Raw genomic sequence first — 22876 nt, 5'->3', positions numbered from 1 at the left:
GGCGGGCTGGAGGGGGTGGGAGGGACTGGCCATCATAGCTTTTAGCTTAGTTAGCATCCTTCTGTTGCCCACCTCCTCCAGAGTGTCAAGGGAGCAACCCAGGACAGAACTGGCCTTCCTGACCAGTCGCTCGAGTCTCTTTCTGTCCCGGGCTGAGATGCTGCCTGACCAGCAGCATTAAACGTGTTAATGTGACGAACCAACCGTGCCACATTAAAATAAAAAAAATCCATAGATTAAGACTGCATTTACAATTACGTTTGCAGCGAAACATATGAGATCAAATGGAAGAATTAGAAGATGATAACTGCAACATAGACCATAGAGGAAACGAGGCCATGGCAAGTGAACCAAAATTGTTTGATCGCCACTTTCCATGAGGCACACTTGTATGTAACTTTTCAACATTGACAACATCTCGGGGTGTGTAGTTATCTTCTAAACATTGTCTTTCCTCTTAAATGCTTGTCATGTGAAGGGAAACATTATCTCCTCTTCTGGTTACGTTCAATACGAAATTGTTGGTTGCGATCGGGTAAAAGCATTTATCAGAAACATTTTCAAATTCATTCTTGTTCAGGCGTCCCCCTTATATGTCCGGACAATTATGCCATGCAGTTTTCCCAACAATGTTTTAAATCCATATCTCCTGGATGTGGGCTAGATAGCTATTAAACATTTTTTGACTAAATATATCTCTGAGGTCCCATCAGGAATTTTTTGAGGGAAGCAAATCTTGCTACACTTCAGCCCAGTGAACATCTAAAGGAGTAACTCCACAAGTGCACTAGAGAAGTAATTCTTAACTTTGGCTGAGATGGACGAGGTCATGATAAACCACTGCGATGTGAATGGCACGTTTTGTTTTGTTTTCTTCAATCAACCTCCTCAATGGCAGAATTTGTTTTTTGGCTTTGTTTGTGTGACACCAAAGACAGGCACCTCTGATGGTAGAGATGGAAATGTAGTTACCACAGAATCAGAAATGAAACATATGCAAGAATAAGAGGTCGGGGACAAAAACAAGCAGGCACGTTGCAACTGTCTGAATAGTTTTCACATCGGAGAGGTCATGCTGACTTCTCCGTCGCTGTAGTGTCTTTGACGATGCACAGTAAATGTCAGACAAATAATTATAACACCAAGAAAGATGTTCTGTGTAGAAACACTCTTACCTCTGTTCGCTTCGCCCTGTTAAAGCAGACGGGCGTCCTAAGGAGCACTCACTAATGAGATGTTCACAAACTCGCGGTTGAACAAGAAGTACAAAAACATCCACTCTATTTCTTTGCGCTGTCTTTTGAATGTTACTCCCATTTTAGTTTGAGGATGCATAAATGTATGAGGAGAGTCTTGACTTTCATATGAGGGATGTACTGTAAGGATCTTTTTTGTCTTGATATTTGTTTAGATTTAGAATTTAGCTTCATCCTTTCTTTGAGTTCCTTTCCCTATGTCTGACCTTTCTCGCAAATTTCAATTAGTAAGTGTCATGTACGAAAATCGGAGGAGTTTGTGAATAAATATGAATGAAAGTCATCTGATTCCAATTACTACTCTTTATTGTAACCGCTTTCCGTTAAACAGGTAAAACAGAACAGCACGAGCCTTAAAACATCCACATAGGCACAGTAGAGAGACGTGGCAATCGCAAAACATTTCAAGTCAATAAAAGAACATTTGTTAGGCCACATGACTCGGAACTGGAAGAAAAAAAAGAATCTTTTGATGTTTAATCATATGCAGTCATCCTTGAAGTGTTTACAGTGTGTGAAGTGATTATTTTCCAGACCAAGAACAAGATCACCTTCAACCATTTCATGTTAGCATGCAAAAGAGAACCACACACGTCTTTCAAAAGCAAGTAACATGGACAACATCTTGACAAATTATGAATAACACATTTGATTGCGCCCATCTTTCCAGGACTGAAATCCATCTGATGGCCCGTTGTCAGGGATAGCTTTATGAGTGTGTTTGTGTGGTGTGTTTTCACATTTTAGGTTTTCAATAAAGCTTTGAATCTTCACAAAGCTCCATCCATCCATCCATTTTATAATGGGCTTATTCTCACAAGGGCCGCATTATAAAATCCCAGCCATCTTCAGGCAGTAGGTGGGGGACACCCTGAACTGGTTGCCAGCCAATTGCAGGGCACAAACAACCATTCACACTTATCATCACAATCTTGGGTTGTGATTCAGAGAAAGCATTGACCTGCCATGCATGTTTTTGGAATCTGGGAGGAAACCGGAATACCCGGAGAAAACCCACACAGGCACGGGGAGAACATGCAAACTCCACACAGGGAGGCAGGAGCTGGAATTGAACCCCGTATCTCTGCACTGTGAGGTTGACGTGCTAACCACTGGACGGCCATATATGTATGTATATGGGCCGCCCATATATACACACACACTTACAGTGAGACAAATGTTTTATTAAATATTAAGAATATGAAAATATAATTTGTGAAAATGTGTTTTTCTTTTTTATATAACCAAGTTTTTATGTCTTGAATTCACATTGCATGTAACAGCAAAACAGGCAACTCCTCCCGGCTCACGTATGGGGCAATGTACCGTAATTCATTTCTCGTTCTAGATTTGTTAGCTATTTTCCCCGAAGTCCAGACACTAATTATTTTGCCTGCTATTTTGCTGTTCAAAGTTGAAGGTTTTTTGCTTTAGCATAATTTCAGCCAGCCGTCTGAGAAAAATGTCACCAAAGCATTTAATTCCAGTGTTTAACGTGCTAGCCTGGTCAGTCTTCGGTTAAATTAGCAATTAGCATGGCTTCTCTATTTTTCCTCACCTTCCTATGTGAGAAAATTACTTGTCTGAACCAAAGTTTGGCTTATTCCAGTGAATCCCAACCAGCGTGCTGTGCAGCACATGAGTGTGCCGTGACGGATCAAGTGTCCCACGGAAAATTATTCAATTTCAATGATCTTTCTAACCAACCACACATAGTGACAGGCAGAACAAAAAATGCTCTTCCAGTAGAAAGCAAAAGATACATCATTAACCCGTCTACCCACTTTTTGTGAATTGTTTTGCTAAGCGGTGTCCCGTAAGATTATTTCCGATGAGAAATATGTGCCTTTGGTAAACAAAGGTAGGGAAACACCGGCTTATTTGCCGTCACAGCGATCATGATTTCTGACCTAGGAGCGACTCCGCAACATGTTTAGCCACAGCAATAGCCAGCCGAATTGCATTACTACTTGTATCTAACTGGTACGGCATTCCAGCACCACGTTTAACACCCAGTAAAGCTTTTACACACTGTCTCGGCGATTGATTCTCACTTTTGCATTCCAATGTGTTTAAATCAGGCGCGAAATCAGCATTTTGCAATGCAAATTGTCTGAGACCAGCACCATCTCCCACTCGAGCCTTTATCGGTTGTATCTGTTGTTAGTATGCAACAAGACCCTCTAAATCTTTTGTAATTTTGTCCCTTTTCCCCCCCAAAAAATAATAACTTCATGGTCAAATATTGACTTGTTCACCTTGTATCATTACTTTTCTTTTAGAGTGGGCCTAATATGCCCCTGTATGTTTGAAGGGTTCTGAAATCTGCTGTGAAAGTAAACTCGGGTTTTAAACGTGTCAAGGAATGAGAAAACAAATATGTATTGATGTTAACGAGACCAATTATGCAGGTAATCTTGGATTGACAATGGTGAAATTTAATTCCATCATATTGATTGACAATATTTAGTCTTGTTTTTCTGCACTGACAAACACCTCCTTGAGAAATCGACTTTCACTACATGTCAACAAACACATAATAGGCCCAAAGTAGAAGGGAAACGAACAAACAAACAAGGGGAGATATCCCAACAAGCAAGACTTCATGCACCAATCACCACCAAATGAATGAGGGGAAAGTTTGTTTGACCGGTTGTAAAGAACATTGTGCAATCACAGACTCACCTCTGATAGACAAATAACAAGACAATGGAAAAACAGTGACTCATGTAAACCCTTTGAAGACAGACGTCAAATGTCTTGGTGTGCCTGTCGGGGTTTTTTTTGTCTTGTTTTGTTTTGTTTTTTTCTCATGGAGCATTATAAAAAAGAAAACATCCATCAATGTGATCATTCAACATGCAACTGGTCCAGTTGTGTCCTCTCCATCCAGAAATATCTTGGATGGCTGCACCATTCTTTTCATTGTGCGTGTGCAGTAATCCACATCAGCACAAGACTGAGCCGAGGGCCTGTCGAGATGTTATGTAAAGTGTTATTCTGGGTTATGGGGAGGGAGGTGCCTTCAGAGAGTTACAGGATCCTCCCTGGCTACTACCTGTGGTCCCCTGGTACTGCAAAACAACAAAAAAGCATAGTATGAAAAAGAATCATAGCATCAGTGATGTGGTATTCAAAGGCAAACATAGGAACTCCCCAGAGTTAATTAAAGAGAACACTTTCATTCAAATAAAACAGCAGCAAATAGAGCAGACCCTTAAGTTAGGAAACTCCCAACCAAGGAGGTAAAACTCAGTTTTCAGCTCACCCAAAAGTTTTTTGTTTGTTTAGTTAGTTGGGTGGTTTTCTAAATGCAGAGCACAGATCACTGCGCCCATTTGGATTGTTTTCAAATATTGTGTTTGTAACAGGAGTTTAGGTCTTGAACATGGGCCATATTTTTCATAATGCTGGAGTCCTGACACTTTCTTTTAAGTTGATTTACTTTTATTCAAAACACAGTTCACTTTCACGTGAGCAGCTTATGTTGTTATTTAGAAGAAAAGTGTTATATTTGAGCTATCACAAATCCAAAAATAACAATAATAATAATAATAATAATAATACTATCGGGGCGGCCCGGTAGTCCAGTGGTTAGCACGTCGGCTTCACAGTGTAGAGGTACCGGGTTCGATTCCAGCTCCGGCCTCCCTGTGTGGAGTTCGCATGTTCTCCACGGGCCTGCGTGGGTTTTCTCCGGGTGCTCCGGTTTCCTCCCACATTCCAAAAATATGCATGGCAGGCTGATTGAACACTCTAAATTGTCCCTAGGTGTGAGTGTGAGTGTGGATGGTTGTTCGTCTATGTGTGCCCTGCGATTGGCTGGCAACCGATTCAGGGTGTCCCCCGCCTACTGCCCGGAGACGGCTGGGATAAGCTCCAGCACCCCGCGACCCTAGTGAGGATCAAGCGGTACGGAAGATGAATGAATGAATGAATAATACTATCAAAGTGAAAATTCTGCTTGAAATGCATCTTTTCACAAAAAGCTCTTTGTCTCAGAATGTTTCTTGGAAACGAGTATTTTCAAGGAACTCACTAATATTCAACTGCTGTTTACTAAAGAATAGTAAAAGGTAGATTTTTTTATGAATGAAAGAAGAGGGTTAAAGCTTTATTTTGGTATGCTTATATAGCTAGAGAAATCAATTTTCTGCAGGCCTTCAAAAATTTGTCAAAATGGTCAAAAAATGGCAGAGACCGGCTCCCAATTTGAGAAAAAAATGGCTGGCATTGAATTTGCTCATCAATATTCGACCTTTTTGAGGCTGATATAACAGACTTAATCAAATGTTGTGTTGTTTTGTGTCGCCCCTTACTCTTGTGGGAGCCATGTTCCCTAATGTGATGTTGCATGCAAAGTAAACATGTTGATTATACATACTGCATGTAAAAGTGAATTAATAGTGAGGAATCTGATTGTTCTTCTTATCGAACTATGTTAATTACAGCCGACTCCGATGACTCAACGTAGCTCGTTTAATATCAGCATCATTGAACGTTTGCTTGGCCACTTCTGAGGTCAAAGAAATTGAAATCAAAGAATACTTACTGCTCCCTGGTGGTTGTTTACTGTGTTACCGCAAACCTGCCCTTAATCCACTTAGCTGATATACGGTATTTCCATTTTTCCGACTCTTCATGGTTAATTCACACAAAGCGGGGACTATTGGAGAAAAAAAAAGGGCATCGTCTTCTTCCTCTATTAACAGCGTTGCGACCTGACCAGAGAAAGTTGATGTATTTCCAGTGGAAGAAAATCCATCTCTTCTCGCCACAGGCCAAAATGATGACAAGATTTGTCTTCCCCTTCTCATCATTTTCCCACTGCGCTATTTAAAATAAGAATCTGATAACGACTTAAAATTACGTAACTGGTACAAGCAGGAGGAAAGCAGGGCGCCTTTTGATAAGGCCAAAACAGGGGAAGCTATTAATGATGTTGAGAGCATGGTCTCAACGAGTATAACTGAACTCACTTCATTAGCTCAATTGCCTTTTTGCCCGTCTCCTTCCCTTTTTGTCTCACCATGTTTGCTTGCTCGGCACAGCTTTTTTTGTTAGCTGGCTGAGTTGTTTGTTTCAAGTGCAACTATTTTAATTCTTTTTTTTTCTTGCATTACTGGTAGGAGACAAGCATTCATACTCGTGTTGTTATGTATAAGACATGTATTATTTATTTGAACTTTTTTTTTCTTATGATTTGACTGCTCATTTTGCGATACGGTTTCACAAAAGAACCACCTTGCGGTGCCATCCCTCAAGGACTTAAGCTCAATTCAATATAATAAGTCTCTCTTTCACATGAGTGTAGTAGAACTTCTCTCAACCTTGATGTTTGCCAGTTCGAAAAATAACAGACTACACTCGTGGACAAATATGTTGGTTACTGCTCTGTTAATAAAAATCGAACTAATCCATCAATGCATTATCTGAACCGCTTTTCCTTACAAATGTAGCGGGCGTGCTAGAGCGAATCCCAGCTCACACCGGGCAATAGGCGGGGCACACAGACATAGATAGACAACCAGTCGCATTCTCAGCCACACCTACGGACAATTTAGAATGATAAATTAACCGACCATGCATGTTTTGGGAATGTGGGAGGCAACCAGAGTACCCGGAGAAAAACCACGAGCCGGAGGTTGCTCAGGCATGTTTTCAAGTATTTCAGCATATCTTGTTCAAAATCCAACTGTGACTGAGTGGCGCACTTTTGTACTTTTGTCAGCTGTCTAAAATGTCTAGCTTCCATTTTTCTGAAATGCAGCAAAGACATCCTTTCATATTTCTCGGGTGTCATCCCGTTGCACTCACAGCCCTGAAGGGTGTGTATTGCATTGTAATTTTCTTCACAATGATAAGATAGGACATACCAGACATTGCTGAACGTCGTTGGGCCATAGTTTTTGTGGCATTTTCAGTTCATTATCTCCGAGCAATTTGTTGAGTTGAAAGTTCCAGCTGAGAAATAAAGTGCGTGACTGCTTTTTTTCTGTACTTGGGTCCACTTGCCACCATTCATAGTGACAATAGAATTTGACCAGCAGTGTACTCTTCCTCATTAAGGAAGTTAATGATGTGATGAATTCTATAAATGCCCTCTTTTCCTTCTGACAAAAGGCTTTCTAGATTTTGCAGATAATTAATTCAAAGGCATGGTCTCTTGAATTAAAGCCAAGCCTGGCCGAGAAAGCTATTTTGCTTGCTCCACTTGAAGCTGTCTCCCCAGAGTCAAAACACTTGAACCCACATTTCCCCGGGTTAGATTCTACAATACGTCTACCGAATCTGGGCTTCAATTTGTTTTATTTGGAAATTGCCAATATGGACTTACCGGTCACTTCATTAGTTGCACCAACATGTTGGCGAATAAGTGTCAAAAATATACCTTTACAAAGAATAAAAGACTGATCATCCCATACTCATTATCTAGTCTGCAATTTCCTTGCTAATGCATGAACCATATTTTCTGGACTATAAACGAGTACTTTTTCCCTGACTTTTTAAACGTGACGTTTTATTTTTATTTTATTTTTTAAATAAATGTTTAGTAAAGAGCTTCAAGCTGTCAATACATTTACCTTTTAGGTCCTTTTAATTGTTACGTTCCAATGTAGCATTTTTAAGTAATTTTCAAATGGTAGATGGCTGGGATAGGCTCCAGCAGCCCCAACAAATGGTAGAATATTGTAAATATCCATTTCCCCTTTACTTGTGTAGACATGCATAACAGACACGGTATTAAAGTCATCACCTCCACAAGAGGATGCCAGTGGGCGACAGGTTTTCGGGGGTACGTAAGCATTTCACTCCAGTGGTCCCGACCGAGGTTGTCTGCATCGTTGCCAACCCGACACACACCGATGACCTCATTATGACCGACTCTGTGCACACAGGAGGAAAGATAAGACATATTCTATGGTCAACAACTGCTTTGCAGTCCACAATGTTGAAAGGGACTAACAAAGAAAGCAGGTTAAAGTGTTGAGTGACAGCCACGGTTTGCAATCGTCGAAACCAGAGTCAGAATTGATGCAGAAATTTCTCACCGGTCATAATCCATCACTGCAATCAACAGGCTGATTTGCTCAATGTTCTCAGGGGGAACATCGAAAACAATGGCCTCGTTGTATACTGGATTCAAAGTGTTCCTCTTTGTGGAGGTCTTCCGCTTCTTCAGTCTGCGACCGTCACACATCAGTGAAACCTTCACGTATGGATCTGGACGGTTGTGGTTAAAAAAACAAAAACAGAAAATGGTTCAATTAAACAGTCAGTGCTGGCGACTCAGCTACCTGAACTGATTTCGACTTGTAATTACCAGATGCGCCCGTAATGTCCATAGCCTTAAGATTGCGAGCCTTTATCATTGTGATGGTCAGTCTTCCAGCGGTTGGTAAGTAACACAAAGAAAACATAAGGTCACCCAGGTCCACGTTATCCTAAAAGATAACAAATCACATTTAATCACTCTTAAGATCAATATGAAATAAAGGCAAACGATCATCATGACCTTTTCACTGCTGTTTATTTATGGTATGGGTTAAGCGTGTCACGCAATGCCTAAGAATGTGCTTTAATGAGAGTACGTTCATGTTTCCGCACAGATGGAAACTTAGAGTATGCTAGAATGGAGAAAGACGCTTATCACCTGCTCCCAAAATAACTGAGGATAGGTGAGAAGCAGCACACCAATGTGTGGTGAAAAACCTGTGTCTAATTTGGTTCGTGTCATCGTTGTTGTTCAATGTGATGAGGCAGAACATTTCAGAGGTGGAATTTCATCCTGTGCAAGTGGACATTTCGAGAAATAGTTATATATAATTGTTATCTCTATTAATGCAGCAACAAAAAAAATAGTTAATGAAAAATGTCATGGGCTGTGCAAAACAAAGCAGTTCATTTTCTTAGTATTTGTCTTTACTGGTTAATGTTTTTGGGAATATTCATCTATACTTTCTTATTTCATACTTGTGTTTTACAGAGACAGACACCTGAAATGTCATTCTAAATGGATACATAGGTGACACGAGTGTCTTGATCATGCGAATAAAATTGAGCTTTAGTGTGTGTATTGTCTAATCGTGTTGCAATAACAGATTGTAAAATCTGGCCAGGAAACACACAATATGGTCAGCGTCAGGAAATATTGAAGCAGCAATTACACCCTAATTTCTCTCTAGTCAAAAACTGCCGGTGGCTGCGACGCATTGCTTGGCTGAGATGAAGTGTATTTCCAATGACTGTTGGCTTTCGTGGCAAGGCAAACTGTGCGCCCTGTGCAACAATATGTTGCATGTCATTTACATGTTTTGGGAGCTATGCACTCAGTAAAGATAAAGAAAACACATCAACATATGATTCGAGAACACCAGTCATTTGTGATTGATGCTTGCCATTCGATTGTAGCCCACCAATAAGAAACCAAAAGAAATCATTTCAGACTTTGCAATCAATCGTCAAAATCGACAAACGTCGTGCTCGCATTTAAAATAATGAACAAAAAAATGAACACATGTACAAAATTGGCGAATTAGTGCTTATGTGACAAAATGTCATGATTACATTTGGAAACGCAGAAATTAGTGGGATTAGAGGGGGGGGACACTATTTGGACCATTGCCCCAACTGCTTATTGATATTGTTTTGGTCCAATTAAACAGGCAAAAATATTTAGCTGGCACTTCCGAACCAGACACAGCTCCCTGTTTGAATAGAAAATGCATTCAATGTCTTTTTGCGACATTATTCTAAGCCATCGCACAATGCAGTGCGATTGCTTTTGTTAAAGGTTGTAATTTGAAGAAATGAGATCTTGTAATTACACGGGGCAGCTTTTACTCCTGTGAGGAAAAGCACAAGAAGGTGCGTTCAAGCAGTTACTAATGATTTCTTTGCGCAGCCCCGTTGCTTCTTCTGATCTTCGTGAGGTAAGTCTATTTGTTCAGGTATTTCATTTGATTTAATTGTTTGAAGAATTCATTTCTCTTAGTAATGGACAGTTCATTTTTATTGAAAAAGGAATGCATAAAAATGGGCCGTAACTGATTAAATGCCGGTGTATTTGGTGCTGTCCTTGATCACTATTATTGAGTTAAAAAAATAGGGAAAATGACTTTTAAGTGGCTACAGCATTCGGTTCGATACAATATCTGTATCTTTATAAAGATAATCCTCAGATTTTATTGACATTGATGCAGAGATATTCATTGAATATATACAGTATATGTATTTATTTTAGAAAGTCTGGAGTAGTATTTTTTGGTACCTTGCAGTGGTTCAGCAATGCATTACAGAACATATTTTCACCCGCTCGTGTCCCTTAAAGTGTCTAAAATATTAGAAACACCTCTCAGTATGATGTTGTGCATATCTATACCGATGGAAAAAATAAACACAAGGAAAAAAATACAGATTCCAGGTGAGGAAGAAACAACATTACAAGCTAAAGTGCTTCTGCATCCATCTCAAGCCACCTATACATTTCTCCTTTTAGTTTCCAGCTGAGAGCTGCAAAAATGGTCCATTTTTAATTTGAACATCTGTGCCTCATTGGTTGGGTATCTTCGACTGATTGTCTGCAGGCAATCGATGAAGTCGGACTTACTTTTTAAAGGTACTTTATCTTTTCTCTCAGTCCCTTTAATTGGCTGACATAGAAATGATGCAATGTTTCTGGTTTTACATTCACAATAGGTGCTTCCATGGCTGTCTGACGCTCAACATTTCAGTGTCATTCGGGTACATTAGTTTGCCCCACTCTTGCGAGTTCTAACTTGAGGTCATGGACGCATACAGGGGTATGATTTCAAAATCTAGACCACAACAGTTTCATTTATATTTTTCATGTCTGCATTTATCTGTGTTTTTCCTGAGTAGCGTCTGCAAATAGAGCTATATCTAAACGATTCTTTTTGTGGCTGTAAAGATCATGAATTGTAGTTCTTCAGATCTCAATGAAGAGAAGAATTTCTCAAGCTGCCTCCTTTTTAAAGTGATTAATTACTCACCGTGGAGACATATTTGATTTCCCGGCAGAGTTTTGTCTCCCGTGGGAAATCTGCCAGATCCAGGAAGTTGTCCACCACCACTTGACCGATGATGTCATGTCGTGAAAATCGGTCAAAGTCATAGACGCTGAAGTGCAGCTTGCGCGTGGGAAGCTCTGAGTAGGCCACAGGAAACAAGAAAACCTCATCAAACACAGGGTTGAGTGTCTTGCGGTGCACCTTGGTCTGATGCTTCGTCATCCGATCAGGCAGCAAGTAGATCTTAACGTAAGGGTCAGAAGTTCCGGAGAAATCCTTGGCTGGGAGGTCCTCTGCTTTGTGGATCTTAACAATCAACTGCTCCAGGTCACAGTCAAACTTGAGGATGAAGTGGAGGCACCCACATCCTCCGCCTCTGTGACTTCCATCGTCTCCTTCCAAAGAGCGTTGTTTGTAGAGCTCAGGTTTGAGGCGCCCGAGGCCCAGGCCCATACCAGTCAGTGAGTCCTGCCTTTGGAACTGGGCCACGTTGAAGTCGGGGTTTGACAGGTTCATATGACGGCGTATCGAATCCTGTCTGTGGACAAAGGATTTGCAACAGTAGACATTAAAGTAAGAATTGGACTCCTCTAGCGAGACTGAAAATTCCTAATCTAGATCCTCACCAGATTGTACACTCTCATAAATACCAACCTCCTACTGAACATATGCCTGAATTTGGTCATTAAGATGCATGCTTTATTTCTTCATTTTGGTTTGTCCCGTCTCCCATGGTTTTGATGATAAAGCATAACTTCTTGAGAACCAGTGACACAACTAATGTCAAGTGTTTGAAAGTGAAAAAAAATACCCAGTATCTGCAAAAATAACTGACCCAATTTCTGACATGGAGTGCCCAGAGGGTGAGGGTTCTGTCGTCTGCCTCTGAATACGAGGGTTGGTATGAACCCCATTTTCGCGACTTTTTTCCTGCGCGTCAAGTGGAATGTCTGGAGATGTGTGACTGATCTTCATGGCTGCCTCCGGTGGGACGAGGGCAACGGGAGGGGGTGATACAGGAGTAACTGGAGCTTCCACAGACACAACCGATGCCATTGGCGTTGGCTCCTTGGCGATGGAACAGTGAGACGATTCACGGCGGTCGAGGGCCGGGGGGTCCACAGCCGTGTAAACTGGCTGCCTCGGAACAGGCTGTGAGGGCAAAGGGCTCATGGCTGGGTTGAGGTGCCCCCCGTGGGGCTCCTTGGTCGTGGGGGAGAGACCACGTTCCCTCCATGGTATCCAGCAGAGCTTCCAAGACACAAAGAGAGAGACCCCAAATAGAGCCAAGCCACAGGCTGTCACAACCAGTGACAGCAGACTCACTGACACATCTGTACAAGAAAAAGAACAATGACAGGAGTTTGAACAAAAGTCATAATTTCGTCATTTTTTCAACACTCATGAAAAATGGCAATCTTGCATCAGGGGCTGGGGTGAGTGGAGGAGGCAGGGGGCAGTGCCCCACCTGTTCCTGTAGTGTTCTTTTGGGGCAGTATCCGCAGTGCATACGTTTCTGACTTCCTTTCTTGTTTTTACTTTGGTCATTGGCCTCTGGAGAATTTTATGATTCAGCTTTGCCGACACAGCCTTGCCACATTATGTGATACTAGCTGGTTCGCCGCCCTCCGGGCGGCTCATCAGCTAGTTCCTGCGGAACGCTGGTAAGGTGGTGGTTCGCCACCCTCCGGGCGGCTCATCAGCTAGTTCCTGCGGAAGGCTGGTAAGGTGGGCGCAATATATATATATAGATGAGGAATTCGGTTGTATGTGCTAGATTGCTAATAATATGTTGCACTCGATAATTTAATTGTTTGTGCACTGTAAAATATGAATTGAAAAAAAAAGCCAGTAAGTCACAGAGTGCTGCAGTTTTGCTGGAATGTAGCCCACTCGTGGTTTGTTCTCCAACCAGTTCTTTTCAAATAAAAATGACGCTGCTCTTGTACAGGCATAAACTTTTATAATCACTGTGAACTTTAATCCTCAATAAGATTAATAAGGATTAGCCAGTTACTCAATTATTCGCTGGAGTGTCAAACCTCTGCAAGATGGAGTTATGTTCTGTAACTCTCAATAGTTTGCCTAACAACAAATGACTTGTCATCTTCACAGCATGTATCGATACAAATGGAAAAAAGCTTATACAAAAACATAAATATCAGTAAAACAGTATGCTTCGGATTTCCAGCAGTGTTTCGTCTTTGTTTATTTTACATAGCATGGCATTGTGTAATGGTGGATTATTATTTTTTTTCTTTTACACTAGACTCTGTGCAGCATGGTAAAAAGCGAATCAATAGTCATCAAAGGTTTTCTGAATCATTTCTTCTCTTAAATTTCTCATGTGTACGATCAGTTAAGATCGTACACATGATAAATGTCTCATGCATATGTACCAAAACAAATTGCTGCGATGTACTTTAGTCTGAAACACAAGCTGTCACACGCAATTAGTAAGTACCGGTATATATATTTTTTTTTTACATAAGCGTGATCGGAATTTCAAAGCAAAAACCTGTTCACTATCAAGTTAAAGTGTTTCGGCTTATTCGCGCATAACACCGCATTTTTTGTAGCTTTACAAGAAAACTTCTAACTAGCACCTGACTTTAAAAAAAGAACTCATAATTATAGTCCCCATAGAATGATAGCCGCTATGTCTTAGCATCTCCTTTTTCTGTTCACTGGCGGGCAAAATGAACTCGCACATAGCTATATCATGTCATAAAATTAATGATGTGAATCCACCTTTAACACCGACACTATTGTAATATTTTTGGGATCTTGAGCTTCATTTCAAATCCATCAAGGGAAAATCATACAAGAGCTCAGGATTTACAGTAGTAAAATGTATAATCAGTAATAGGTTGCTAGCTTTCCACTGTGTGGTGTTTCTTGATTAATAGTCTTTCTACGGCTGTTCAAAGACCACACCCCCCCCCCCCTTCTCTCTCTCCCTGGGACTGCATAGTCATTTAATTATTCTTGTATGGAATAAATAAAGCTCTTAATATTGTTTTATTACAATTTTAATCTGCATATGCAGGACTCAAGTGTTGCCCAGCAACAACTGTTGAGAAGCAGCAGGGAAAACCAGTTTGGGAATATGTTAAAATGGTTTATATTTCTAATTATGGTAAAAAGCAGCTTGGCAATTGTTAGCTATTGAAATGATTTGGCAAGTGACCGTCCCATCTCCCTTGCAGTTAAGATCGTACTCATGCATATGCTCCTGTACGGTGTTGTCATAAAATCAGTCTGCTTATCATTCTGAGAAGACCTATTATTGTCTCGTTTCGCCTCGTTCTGTGGGAGGGCAGTGAGGCAGACTTGAACTCGGGTCGTTTCTTGACTCTGCCGCATACTATTTGTTAATCACGCCGGTACATTTTATAGAGTTATAGTTTTGGAACCGATTCTTATGGGATTTTCAAGAGGCCACTCAATGGACAATTAATCATAATGACTGCAGTTCACCGAATCATAGTGAACAAAGAGGTAAAATCCACTCTCACTGGTCAGATAATGATGCTTACCACCTTCTTTGTGTCAAAGTAACAGTAGCCTTTTGACCAGTCTTGCTGACATTTTTCTGTCATGGATACAAAGGACTGTCAAGAGCAAACTATCCTAATTTGGACTCCTGGAAAAACTGTAAATCTTAGTGAAAATGTACCTGCTGCATCTATCTGACTTTTCTATCCCTCATATTTATACATGATGCGCAAAGAGATTTGGGATATTGTAGTTAGGATGCTTATAAACCCCTCTTCCGGACCAAAAACAGGGCCATTTGTGTACATCCATCCATCCATTTTTCGATCCGCTTTATCCTCACAATGGTCGCGGGGTGCTTCTGGCAGTAGGCAGGGGACACCCTGAACTGGTTGCCAGCCAATCGCAGGGCACTCACAGACCAACAACCATCCATGCTCGCACTCACACCTTGGGACAATCTAGAGTGTTTAATCAGCCTGCAATGAATGTTTTTGGAATGTGGGAGGAAACTGGAGTACCAGGAGAAAAGCCACGCACGCCCGGGAAGAACATGCAAACTCCACACAGGGAGACCGGAGCCGGAATTGAACCCTGTACCTCTGCACCATGAGGTTGACGCGCTAACCACTGGGCCACTGGGCCGCCAGTTTGTGTACATCTGTGAGGAAATTGATACAAAGTCTTTATGACATTTAAGGAGATACTATATTCTTTGGCATAATATATGTGGTGGTGTGCCAAAGTTCAACCTTGGTTTCAACAGACACATTTTCCTACTCGCGTCTGTGAGATGTCAAGTATGTTTTTGCAAAATGTAACTGAGCTTGAACCAGTTCGGGGTGTCCCCCGACGACTGCTTGAAGACAGTCTGGATAGTCGCCAGCACCCCGGCGACTCTCGTGAGGATAAGCGGATTAGAAAATGGATGGATGGATGGATGGTAACTGAGCTTGGATATGTTCCTTTGAAAGATAAGGCTTCAGTCTTGCCACCTTACCCAGTTTCTTTGCACCCGCCCTGACCAGTTTTCATCCTATCCAGTTCTTCCTAATCCCACTGTGGTGCCATATTTTCTCCACTTGATAATGACTGACTGCGTGTTTCATGGTATAGTTAATGCTTTGCAAATTCATTTTTTGTTTTTTTCAAATGATCTTTTTGAGCAATAAAAATCCCCCGTGCTGCTTTGGAAGCTCTTTGTGGACCAAAGCTTGCGCTGTAAGATATGACTACAAAAAATGCCCGGAAAAGCCTCTTCGAATATCTGAAGTTTATTTGAGGTTAATCAGAGGTACTTTAAATGGTAGCATTTGTGGGCTGACTCATATTTAACATGAGTTTGAATGTTATTATTTCATTTTGAACACAGATACATCCCCTGTTAAAAGGTGCGTGCACTTTTACGACCACTTTACTCCATTTTATTTTTGCCTTCCCTTTAGCGAATTGAGATTTACAGGTTACTCTTGTTTTTCACTCCAGACAACTCTGGCATCTGAAAGGGGGTGTGTAGACCTTTTATATCTATGTCATGCTTTCGAGAGCTTGACGCCTTAAAATCATTTTTTCCGCATGCTTCCTCTCTCCATTCTGTGTAGTTTCATGCCATATTTTCTGTTGAAGTCATTTTGTTTGTTTTTACGTTTTATTCAACATGTAATGTGATATACTCTACACAATGTTGAATAATAGTCAGAATTAATTTGCTAATTTGTGGAAAAGTACAAATTAAAGTCCAGGTTTGTAAAATGGATTAAATCCAAATAATCCCCCTTTCCAACCTTACGCTTAATCGACTCTGAATACAATACTGTTAGGTTAAATTATTAGCATGTATATTAAATTTAAAGTATAGCATCGTGCTTCAGCATGATAGCGCTTGACAAGGTTATTTGGGCCAACTAAATCACAGTGCCTAGTGAGAGAGCAAGACTTGTGTGTGGGCACCATGAGAAGGCTTCACACACTAACTGACTTTCCGCGCTCAGAGACCCTGTGAATACCAACCAGAGTTTGTCAGGTTTGGGAACGGAATCTAGACCAAATGGAGAGACCTGCCATGTGAAGACAACGTGATGCGGGCAGGCTGCCAGAGAGCAGGATGAGAAAAAATTATCGACATGTGTAAGGATTCAGAGACTGTATCACAACAAAAAGACTGAAGCGATTTTAGAGCATGGGGCCTTCAAAGATGCAAGAGTGTAGGAGGCAACCGAGTGCTGAAAAAGCAATCTGAGAACGCCTCCCTCTTGAGAGTTTCTTGTTTGTCTGAAGATTCCCTCAGCGTGATACGTGTCCATGTTTGACTCTATAAACAGCCACAAAGAGCATAATGCCGGACATGTGAGTTGTGGGTCACGGTATTAGTAATGCAGAGCTGCAGTTCAGATTCTTCATTCACCACAGGTGACATGATCCATGCTAAACCTATGAATCGAGCATCATCCACCTGTTTGGCTTCCTTGGCATCAAGATTTGTCAGGCCACTAGGTGGGTGAGAACCACTGAGATGTAATCTCACAAATCCATTTTATTAATCTTTGAAATATCATAGTTGACTGATGGGCAGTATTTCATCATAATTCTTCCACTAGCAGTTGAAGTGCACTGTTAAAGAAATTGAACATCTAAACATCCAAAAAAATAAAATAAAATAGCCACGCAACTTGCCTTACGCTCGCTTAATGCTGACACACAATGCAAAACTCTATAGATGGGCTAACGAATAGAATCAATCATCGCAGTGTCAGTACCACTAACTCTTCCAAGGACGGACATTTCTACAAAAAGAGAACCTCTTGAGTGCCAGCCAATTTAGAGCATTCTGACTTATCTTTCAAGGCTGACAGAATATTGGATGTTATGACTATGTCAGCATCGAAAAGATCAAATGAACGACAGGCCATTCCTCTTTCATCACACACAAAAAACAATTCTACCTTATTCCATTTTTTTTGTAATCAACAGATAAACTTTTCCCCAAAATCACCTATTTTGGAAAAAACAAATTGTGAAAAGCTATATTCTATGCACAACAGTTACTTTGACTCTATACATGTTTTCTATCGTGAAGCCTCAAGCATTTGAACATCTTCTATGAAATAGCAACAACAACAACAGTGAAAATGTGCTTTCGGTAAAAATAGTTCTCTGCAATTCACGTCAACTGCACTCAAAGAGTTAAGCAACACTTATTTAAATATGAAACATCAACACAAATAGGGAGAAAATACTCACCGGCATATTTTCTTTATCCTCTGCAAAAACTAACCAATACTAACTGTTATTAATTCTAGTTTGTGATGTCATCCACTGTAGTTGTGAAAATTTCTTGACTGAATGTGGTCTCCCACAGCAAAATTCGCAATGAATTAATCATTTTTTTCCAATAGCAACTGTTTTTGTTCTTTCATTGTCCATCCATCCATTCATTTATCCACCCATCCATTTTCCAAAACACTTGTCCTCACTAAGTTCACGGGCATCCTGGGGCTTATTCCAGCTGGGGCTTATTTGGATGGTAGGCGGGGTTCATCTTGTACTGGTCACAAGCCAATCACAGTTGAATTCTATTTCATTGTGTAGTTACCATATTTTTTTAGTAATCAAATATTTTGATGTGATTACAATTTTTCTTGTTGACATCACATTTTGAACATTTCTTTGAGACAAGAAAAACTGTTCAAGACAATTAAAACTGTTTGCGAATAACTATCAAACTTCTTTCCAACTTTTTGCAATCTTGAACAAACCTTGATGAAAAAAACGAACACAAGCAAGCCTTCGTCGCTCGGTGAAATACAGAAAGCAGTGGTCTGAAACTCATTTTTATCGTGGACCACATGGCGTTATGTCTTCCCTCGGAGGGCCGTTATGACAAATTAATTGTCGCATCGTATTGTTACTTGTACACTACAAATTGATGGACTACTGGTTTTGAAATCAGTCAACTATAATAGTTGGTTCAATTATTGTTCAAGTGAGTGTCAACAGGGTAACAAAAGTCTTGCAAAATCTCAACGGTATTTAAGACACATGACTATTTGACATTTTGGGACAGATTTCGTGGCGGGTCAGCTCTTGTTTTACTTCATCATTTCTTTTGGATCGTGAGCAGGTGGGGGATGTCCATGATGCAGATATTCACTCATGAGTTCATATATGGTGAATAATGCCCAAAAATTTAAAACCAAATTATAAGCAAAAAGACTTGAAATTTACAGACATGCTGTCTGCCTTCACTCTTTTTCTCCATTGCAATACACGCCCGCGCGCACACACACGCGCGCACACACTAGCATGGGTGCTCAAAACGTGCCAATCATTTTTGCACGTGACAGAATGTGTCGTCCTACGTTGAGAAAATTCGCACTTTTTCCCCCTTTGCAACACGCTCTAGCAAGTTCAGGGAAGTTAAATGAAATACACATTTAGATTACACGAACACACGCACAAATCCAAATCCAACTTTCATAGAATAAGTGAGGCTTTATTGCAAGCAGCATCATGCACTGTAATGTTAAAAACCTGTTATCCTTCTGTGTGCGGTTGTCAGTAACGCTGTGCTAACAAGATTATGATTATCCCATTATGGTAGAATGAAAATCCAGAGCAATCCTGAGAAATTACCCTATCGCACGTAACATGCAACTGAATACCGAATGCATTGAAATGACGCGTGGCGAAAGACTGCCGATGCAAATGGAAAACTCAAGTTAAAAATGTGCACGTTTAAAGGAGTCACGTTTTGTCTCAATTTAATTGATCGCGTTTAAATGAAGCTGATTCTCACCCGAGTCCGTGTAGCGTGGCCTGGCCAAATCACGGAAATAGTAAATGAAATCCAGGCAGTTTTCACTCTGCACTTCCCCTTTGGAACAAAGATCTGAAAGGAGTTCAAGTGCCTTTCGACAAATCTCGTCATCTCTGTCTCCAGGCATTTCCCAACAGCATCCTTAAATCATGGAGGCTTCTCTCAGGCACCACCACAGCGGACCGCGCTCGCCTCACACTCAGCTTTTCCACTCAGCCCAGTCGAGCACTCATCCGATGGCACGCCTACCCACGCGATGGAGGATCACAAACGTAACTCCCCTCCCTGACCCCTCCCACCACCTAAAAAACTAAAGTGAGCGATTGGCGTGTCCCCTTGTGTGCAATGACCGCATCTCGCGTGTGCCGTTCACTCATCTGCGGCCGTCAGTGGACGCCTCAAGCTGGCGAGCCACCGGTTGAATCCGCGCTTAGACACTGCGGCGAGGCGCTCTGTCCAAGGTGCTGGAACGTGCGCGCGCCTCCGCGGAAAACGGTGCAAGGCGAACCCGTGTGGTGCGTTCATATGTTCGGCAAAGTAGAGCAGTGTGTCAGTGTGCTACCACGACGATATGTGATGTAGGGTTCTGAAGGATTTCTTGTCATGTTTGCGCAACGGTCCCTTCATTGGGCACACTTGCACAAGGTAGCGATTGTATCTCAAGAATATGAGACTGTGAGAGACACCTGTCTGTCTGAACGTCGACTGTACTAGATTGCAAATTGCAATAGCCTTCAATTCACACATCAGTCAATCGCATTTCTATACCCCCTGTTCTTTCCAGTTGGGTTTGAGGGATCTGGAGGCTATCCAAGCTGACTTTATGTGAAAGGCGGAAGACATCCTGAAGCTGAGCACTGTGATGTCAAGTGGCAAAATGGCACCCCCCTGAGATGGATAAAACTGGATGGATTTTCCACAAACGCAATAGAACATATATATAGAAAATCTTTCACTTGATTGGTTCCCCTTTTTTCAATTCAACTGAATCCAGTGGCTAAATATGATCAGAAAATTACATTGTCAGCATTATGATTATACCGTTTCTGAAGGGAGACTTGATTGATTGTTATGTTATGTTATCATTAGATTATGCAGGTGTATCTTATGTCGTGGCTGCTGAATGCCTGTTTTTTTTACATGAAAGAAACGCCACGCAATGTGATGCTTAATTTATTCTACAGTATATAAATTATGAATTAACTTATATTTAACTGAATGAGCTGAACTATGTCATAAAACCAAGCTCGTGAGAGAAGGGGGGGGGGGGGTTGTTACCATGCAATTTTTTTTTGCTAACACGATAAAATGTTGGGGGACCCACGCAAGCACGGGCAGCACATGCAAAGACCAGACAAGGGCGGAGCCAACAGTCAAACTTCGATCATCAGAACTGTGAGGCAGATATGCTCACCACTCTATGTCTTGAAACCTTATATTTATCAAACACACAGATAGCGTTCTCATTAGAACACGTTATCCTTGTTTTTCCATCCATCCATCCATCATCTACCGCTTATCCGGGGCCGGGTCGCGGGGGCAACAGCTTTAGCAGGGAAGCCCAGACTTCCCTCTCCCTAGCTACTTCTTCCAGCTCTCCCCGGGGGATCCCGAGTCGTTCCCAGGCAAGCTGGGTGACATAGTCTCTCCAGCGTGTCCTGGGTCTTCCTCGGGGTCTCCTCCCGGTGGGACATGACCGGAACACCTCACCGGGGAGGCGCTCAGGAGGCATCCGAATCAGATGCCCAAGCCACCTCATCTGGCTCCTCTCGATTTGGAGGAGAAGCGGCTCGACTCTGAGCCCCTCCCGGATGACTGAGCTTCTCACCTTATCTCTAAGGGAGAGCCCGGACACCCTGCGGAGAAAACTCATTTCAGCCGCTTGTATCCGGGATCTCGTTCTTTCGGTCACGACCCATAGCTCGTGACCATAGGTGAGGGTTGGGACGTAGATCGACCGGTAAATTGAGAGCTTCGCCCTTTGGCTCAGCTCATTCTTCACCACGACAGACCGATACAACGTCCGCATCACAGCAGACGCTGCACCGATCCGCCTGTCGATCTCCCGCTCCCTCCTACCCCCACTCGTGAACAAGACCCCAAGATACTTGAACTCCTCCACTTGGGGTAAGATCTCTTCCCCGACCCGGAGGGGGCACTCCACCCTTTTCCGACTGAGGACCATGGTTTCAGATTTGGAGGTGCTGATTCTCATCCCAACCGCTTCACACTCGGCTGCGAAACGCTCCAGTGAGAGTTGGAGAGCCCCGTTTGAAGGAGCCAACAGCACCACATCATCTGCAAAAAGCAGGGATGTAATACTGAGCGGACCCCTCAACGCTTCGGCTGCGCCTAGAAATTCTGTCCATAAAGGTTATGAACAGAATCGGCGACAAAGGGCAGCCTTGGCGGAGTCCTACCCCCACTGGAAACAATTCCGACTTACTGCCGGCAATGCGAACCAAACTCTGACATCGGTGGTATAGTGACCGAACAGCCCGTATCAGGGGGTTCGGTACCCCATACCCACGAAGCACCCCCCACAGAACTCCCCGAGGGACACGGTCAAACGCCTTCTCCAAGTCCACAAAACACATGTAGACTGGTTGGGCGAATTCCCACATACCCTCAAGGACCCTGCTAAGGGTGTAGAGCTGGTCCACTGTTCCACGGCCGGGACGAAAACCACACTGCTCCTCCTCAATCTGAGGCTCGACTTCCTGATGGACCCTCCTCTCCAGCACCCCTGAATAGACCTTACCAGGGAGGCTGAGGAGTGTGATCCCTCTGTAGTTGGAACACACCCTCCGGTCCCCCTTTTTAAAAAGAGGGACTACCACCCCGGTCTGCCAATCCAGAGGCACTCTCCCTGTTGACCATGCGATGTTGCAGAGGCGTGTCAACCAGGACAGCCCCACAACATCCAGAGCCTTGAGGAACTCCGGGCGGATCTCATCCACCCCTGGGGCCTTGCCACCGAGGAGCTTTTTAACAACATCGGTGACTTCAACCACAGAGATAGGAGAGCGCACCTCAGAGTCCCCAGGCTCTGCTTCCTCCAAGGAAGGCGTGTTGGTGGAGTTGAGGAGGTCTTCGAATTACCCTGCCCACCGGTTCACAACGTCCCGAGTCGAATTCAGCAGCGCCCCATCCCCACTATACACAGTGTTAGTGGTGCACTGCTTCCCCCTCCTGAGACGTCGGATGGTTGACCAGAATTTCCTCGAAGCCGTCCGGAAGTCGGCTTCCATGGCCTCACCGAACTCTTCCCACGC

The 22876-nt window shown here is 42.4% G+C and overlaps 2 protein-coding genes across 2 annotated transcripts in view; one reads left to right on the top strand and one right to left on the bottom strand.

Moving 5' to 3' along the window:
* The window catches only part of emc8 (ER membrane protein complex subunit 8), a 681399-nt gene that overhangs the window by 576802 nt on the left and 81721 nt on the right, over positions 1-22876 (top strand). The gene's annotated exons all lie outside the window — the stretch shown is intronic.
* On the bottom strand, positions 1542-20099 carry syt9a (synaptotagmin IXa). Its single transcript, XM_052063484.1, has 7 exons — positions 19581-20099; positions 12123-12621; positions 11270-11825; positions 8581-8701; positions 8309-8480; positions 8014-8143; positions 1542-4330 (listed from the first exon to the last, which is right to left on the bottom strand). Exons 1-7 carry the CDS (start codon positions 19726-19728, stop codon positions 4262-4264), a joined length of 1695 nt encoding a protein of 564 aa, XP_051919444.1. The 5' UTR covers positions 19729-20099; the 3' UTR covers positions 1542-4261.

Source organism: Hippocampus zosterae, chromosome 4 (assembly GCF_025434085.1).
Source record: "Hippocampus zosterae strain Florida chromosome 4, ASM2543408v3, whole genome shotgun sequence".
Classification (NCBI taxonomy): domain Eukaryota; kingdom Metazoa; phylum Chordata; class Actinopteri; order Syngnathiformes; family Syngnathidae; genus Hippocampus; species Hippocampus zosterae.
Note: the sequence above shows the minus strand (reverse complement) of the source record. Positions and strands in the feature narration are given on the sequence as shown.